Source organism: Pleurodeles waltl, chromosome 7 (assembly GCF_031143425.1).
Source record: "Pleurodeles waltl isolate 20211129_DDA chromosome 7, aPleWal1.hap1.20221129, whole genome shotgun sequence".
Lineage (NCBI taxonomy): Eukaryota > Metazoa > Chordata > Amphibia > Caudata > Salamandridae > Pleurodeles > Pleurodeles waltl.
In genome coordinates this window covers 1,478,683,112-1,478,689,111 of record NC_090446.1, presented here as the reverse complement: position 1 = coordinate 1,478,689,111, position 6,000 = coordinate 1,478,683,112, and the positions used below count along the sequence as shown (strand labels likewise).

Sequence of the window (6,000 nt, the reverse complement as noted above, 5' to 3'; positions counted from 1 at the left end):
GTGAAGTGGGAGCGTTTGGCGAGTCGGATAAGTTGGTGGTGTTTGCGGTTGGCTTCCTTGTGGGTTGCTAGGCTGTCGGGTGTGCGCTCGAGAATCCATTTTTTCTTGAGTTTCTAGTAGGTGCGTTTGGAGGTGATCAGTTCGTCTGTGAACCAGGCTGCTTTTTTCTTTTCTTGGTTGACGGTGGGCCTCTTGAGTGGTGCGAGGGTGTTGGTGCAGGTGAGGATCCACTGTTGGAGGTTGATGGCGGCGGAGTCCGGGTGGGTGGGGTCGGGCGGTGGGTTCTTGGCGAGGGTGCTGGTTAGTTGGTCTTCGGTGACTTTTCCCCAGCGGCGGTGTGGCGGTAGAGGGGTGCGGTGGTGTTCGGTGTTTTTCTTGAATGTGAAATGGACGCAGTGGTGGTCGGTCCAGTGGAGTTCGGTGGTGTGGTTGAATACGATGTGGTTGCTTGCAGTGAAGAGTGGGTCTAGGGTGTGACCGGCGACGTGGGTGGGTGTGTTGACCAGTTGTCGGAGTCCGAGGTTGGAGAGGTTGGTGGTCAGTGATGCGGTGTTGGCGTCATTGTTGTTCTCCAGGTGGAAGTTGAGGTCTCCCAGGAGGATGTAGTCTGATGAGGCGAGGGCGTGGGTGCTTGCGAGGTCAGAGATGGTGTCGCTGAAGGGGGCTCTTGGTCCTGGAGGTCGGTATATGAGGGTTCCTCTGAGGGTAGTGTTGGGGTCCGTGTGGATCTGGAAGTGAAGGTGTTCGGCTGTCTTGAGGGTGTCGTCCGTGTGGGTGTGGATCTTGAGGGTGGATTTGTGGGCGATGGCTATTCCTCCACCGATTCCGTTGGTGCGATCTCTTCTGGTGATCTTGTAGCCGTCAGGGATGGCGATGGCGATGTCTGGGGCCGAGGAGTCGTTCCACCAGGTTTCGGTTAGGAAGGCTACGTCTGGGGCGGTGGTGTCGAGCAGGTCCCAGAGCTCGATGGCGTGCTTTCGTGCGGAGCGTGTGTTGAGGAGGATGCAATGCAGGTGGTTGGTGTTGGTTGTTGCAGGCTTCGTTGTTCTGTTGCAGGTGGAGTTGCAGGTGCGGCAGGAGAAGGGTCCTTTGGTGTGCTTCGGGGTGGCCTGGAAGCAGGCTGTGGAGGAGCCAGGGTTTAGGGCGAGGAGTTCGCTGGCCGAGCAGCGAAGGCTGGTGGTGCGGGGGCGTGTGGACCAGCGGGGGTGGCGCCGGGCGCGGTCCAGGCGCAGACGGGCTTGCCTCTGGTGCGCCTCCGGCGCTCCAGCGGCGCACCCGCTGTGCGCAGACGCGCAGCGCCAGCCATTAAGAAGGGAGGGGGGAGGGAGGAGCAGCTGGGAGGCGGGAGGGAGCGGCAAATGGGGGCGCGAGGGGGGCGGGCCGCAGGGAGGCAGCGGCAGTGAGAAAACGGCAAGGGGGAGCGCACAGGCGGCGAAACCAGGAAATGCCCAGCCCTGCCCCTCCCTTCACAAGCTGGCTCACTTGAGCCAGCAGCTGCAACATAAAATTCAATATTTTATTTTTCAGCTGCTGGCTCTTAGCCATCAGAGCGACGCTTCTTCGCCAGTGCGAAGGAGTGGCCCCTGGTCACATTGAATATCTCACAGGGTTAGGGCCAGGATGCAAGGCAACAAATTAACAGGGAGAGCTGAGCCCAGCCAAGGGGCTGGCTTGGATCTCAGAGCCCATGCACCATCAGAGTACTGTTATGTAAATCTTACAAGAAAAAACATAAAATATGATTTTCATAGTTCAGAAATAGTGCATTTCTTCAACATGTGGACTCTGACATTAATAGTGCACGTTGTAGCAGTGCACTGAGAAGTATTTATTAAAAGTGACAGTTTTGTACAATTGGTATTCTGAACTCATGTTCGAAAGTCCTTTCATATGTTATAATTAAGAAAAAAGAGTTTTGGTGAAATAAATAAAAAATCAAACAATTTAAGCGATGAGGCCGCATTGCATCCAGGGTTACTGGTTTCACACTGTAGAAACCAGCCAGTAAATGGGCATTTGTTTGCCTTTACTTAGGTTAAGGCTTTGCTTTCATTCGAACCTAGATGTACCAAAGGATTTTACCCATTTGGGGCCTATGGGAAAAAGCTTTCGTACATATGGCCCCTGGTTCCCGAGTGCCACAGCCGGCAGCACTGGCTGGTAGAATCAGGGAGGCAGAGGGCACATGAAACCTCGGGTCGTCAGCGGCTCGAGTTTCCAACAGGACCTCAAGCTGACCCAGAGCCAGGCTTCAGGCTCGCGCCTGGCTCGAGCTTTCAGTGGCTCGCCCACCTCCAGGACAGACACCGCTTTCACAAAGACGATGAGGAAATGATTTGAACTAAACCATACAAATATGGCAGAATTGGTGGCGTTTTCAGCAATCATTGCTCGCCCAGGATTTGGTAGCAAGAATCTTTTATCTAAGAGTGTTTGTGAGGGTGATTTCCTTTCTCAAAAATGTACACACCAAGGCCCCTGTGCCTCAGGCCGTGCACCTATCTGACCTCTGCAGTGAAACACTACATGAAGGGCTGGATGGTTGCATTGGGAAGGGACCCTCTTTAACCACAGTCAATCACCCCAGTACTCCGGAAACCCCAGTCTTTTATTTCTTCACTTCCCTGTGGGTTGCACTTCCGCCAAGTGCAGGATTTTATGCAACTTCCCCATCAGCTCCCCCAGGCAGAAAATATCCAATTCGCGCTAAAGAGAGGGAGTAAGCGGTCTGACCCCAGAGGAGAACACCCACGAACAATGCAGGGGGACGCAGAAGGGCAGACGGTGAGGCAGAGTTTGTGTTTATTGCAAGACCTCAGTACAGAGCCTGCGGATCTGAAGCCTTTCTCCATTCAACCTTCATTTTCATCCTCCTGTTTTCAGGCATTCCTTCATTCTCCACGTTCTCGTCGTCTTCTAAAGTTTTTGCACGTTTTTCTTGTTCTTTCATTCTTCCTTTTTGTAATCTTCTTTTCACCTTTCTTTTGAATGTATTTTGATATGTTTTGATTCTTTTTTGTTACTCCTCGTGATCACTTTTCATTTTCTCTTTTCTTCAGCTTTTTTCTATTTTACTTTCATTTCCACGTCCATATTCCTCTTCCCATCTAGGTTCTTTATCATTCTTCATTTTCTCTCTTTCTTTTCTTTTCTTCCTTTCTTTTTCTTCCTTTTCCATAATTTACACCATCGTTGTTTTTCATTGCCCCTTCTTTCTCTCGCCATCATATTTTCCATTTTATGGTGTCATTTTTTATTTAAATTTTAATTTCACTCATATTTTATTTAGCACTTGTTTTATTTTCTTCCTCTCTTTAATCTTTCTTTCCATCCCTCCTTTTTACCATCGTTCCTTCCTTCTCTCCATTGTACCTTCTTACCTTGCGTCTGTCCTTCCTACCTCACATATTTACTTAGGCACATCTCTACTTCCATTTATTTCCAAGTTTCCTTCCGTGCTTTAATCATATCTCCATACTTATTTTCATTTGCTTCTATGCTTTCTATGCTATTTTTTTATTTCCACCCCCCTTCCCTGGTTTCTATCATCTTTACTCTAATCTCCTTCCTTCTTTGTACCATGTTTACTTTCATCTCCCTCCTCCATTATTATTTTCACTTTTGTCCGTCCTATATTTTGGCCTCCTTCTTCTCCTTTTCTACTGCACGCACTCTCTGTTTGACACTCTCCCTTTAGTCTTTGTCAGTTGCATAATTGATCTTCTCCCTCACTGTGTTTGATTTCTTTCCTATCTTCACCCCCCCTCGGCATCCACTCAGAGCTTTGACATGGTTTTCTCTTGGGGTGGTAAATCAGCTTCTATAATGATAGTAACCGATCAAAACTACAACAGATAAACAACACTGTAGTAAATAAAACAGTACAATAACAGAACAATTAGCAACAACACCACAGTGGACAATACAAGAATACAATACAGTTACAAAACCTGACTCCCCTTCAGCATATTAAGGCAGCACAACACAAACTGTACCACACAACACGGCACAACAAACAGCACAATAAAACAATATCTCAAGAATCTACAACACAAACACCATGCAACAACAATATACTTTACTAACACTCAAAGTATGTTATACAAAATATACGTAATGAAAAAAGCTTGGTTAGAGGGAAGGTCTGTTTTTTGTTTAGATATTTAACATCTGTCCAAACAAAGACATCCCCCTAGCATAAACTGAATCGAAGGTATATTACAGGTAAGATATAATGCATAATCTCTTCTGAAATTCATGAGGTATGGTGGCCTATGGCACCACTGGTGATATCAGCTATTACAAGACATGACATAATCAATGACATCACTAAATCCACTATTGAGGTAGGGGGCGGTAAGCGCAGAACCTGGCGGGAGTGCAAGCCTAGTGGCTCTGGGGAAGAGGTGATGAGCTCAGGGTCTCTACAAAGGTCCCAGCTTCATAGCACACCTGGCCTGGCTAGAAACAATGCCACATTGGCTGAACCCACTGTGACCCACAGGGTTTTGGTGTAGGGTATTAAGAGTACTTTCTGTAACAACATTACCTGTGTTTCTTCATTGCTCACAGGATGAATCACAGCCTCCACCCTCAAAACTCCTCTGCCGCCTGAAGTGGGTGGTGCTGACCCTCAATGTCGCCTCCATGCCCTTGTTCTTTGTCGCTGCCATTCTGGATCATTGGCTGATAGTTACAGACCTTAGAGCCAATGCGGGGCTCATGCGGACCTGTAACCCAAGTGGCTGCTACTTCTTCATAAAGTCTGCGGGTAAGTACTTGTTAACAGTTTGCAGGCTGGCCCAGTGGCAAGGCACCAAGGCCATGCCATTCACTCACATTGCATATTGCACAGCTTGCACCAGGAAAGTTTACGTTACAATGGACTCAATCGATTTGGATAAATTGTTTGCATTCAGTGGCGGCTGGTTTCTATTCACTGTGGGGGGGGGATGGTGGAGGGATACAATAATGTTTATTTAAAAAAAAAAAGAAAAGGCACTTACCTGACTGCGGCGGGTCTCTCTCTCCTTACGGCATCCTCCTTTTGTCGTGGCTTCAACGTGGCGCGGGGAACAGGAAACAGCGCAACCAAATCCTGACGCTGGTTTCATGCAGGTAACCAGAATGAAACCAGCGTCAGGATTGGTGGGAGCGGGCTCTCTCAGCGCTCACCAGAGCGCTGGAGGCTTGTGCCTTCCCTAACCCAGGTGTTTTAAGACAGCTGAGTTAGAGATGTTTAAAGTACGCATGTCAGGCTGGCCGTCGCAAGACGGCCAGCCAACGGGACATGCGCACATTAAACAAGTCCACTGCTCCCTGCTGCTGTCACTCAGCAGCTATTGCCCTGCCCCGTCCTGACACCCGGTTCAGGATGGGATACTGAAAAATAAAATGGTAATAAAGAAAGTTTATTAGCATTTTATTTTTCAGTTCTGGTCCATTTTTGTAGCTGGGCGATGCTCCGCCGCTCTCATGTATGGTCCGCCCCTGTTTGCATTACATCATGAACCTTCTGTCACAACACTACCTATGTTCTTTCATCGCTGACAGGACGAGTCACAGCCTCCGCCCTCAGATATCCTTACTTTACAGTGGATTGTGAAATATAGTTTACATGGGGCCCTCTTCACCAGGACTGCATTCATTCAAGTGCCATAATGTGGTCAAGTCAGCAGTGCGCAATGTGCGTAAAACTGCTTAGTAGATTTATGGCAGGAAAGTCAGTAGCCTTAGTAACAGATTTGAAGGCTTTCTACTAGCTGAGTGTCAGCCTAAATAGTATATTATAGTGGCTAAACCCAGGCTCCAAGTAAGATTTGCTCATCTAGGTTGAGCCCAACTTATCCTTCCCCTTTTCCCTCTCAAAGAGCATTCTGCCCTCCTTTGACTTCACCTGCCACCGCTCTGCTGACACCACTCAAAAGTTTTTCTTCATCAGTACCCTTTAAGACTTTCATTATATTCAGCTGTTCTCCCTGCCAATTATTGCTCCAGGTA

The 6,000-nt window shown here is 48.2% G+C and overlaps 1 protein-coding gene across 1 annotated transcript in view; it reads left to right on the top strand.

Moving 5' to 3' along the window:
- The first annotated feature begins 2,728 nt into the window (after positions 1-2,728).
- The window catches only part of LOC138246542 (uncharacterized), a 126,075-nt gene continuing 122,803 nt past the window's right edge, over positions 2,729-6,000 (top strand). Inside the window, exons 1-2 of the mRNA XM_069201205.1 lie at positions 2,729-2,784; positions 4,573-4,771. Coding sequence (XP_069057306.1) covers positions 2,758-2,784; positions 4,573-4,771 — 226 coding nt within the window. The 5' untranslated portion in view covers positions 2,729-2,757. The remainder of the gene's footprint in view (positions 2,785-4,572; positions 4,772-6,000) is intronic.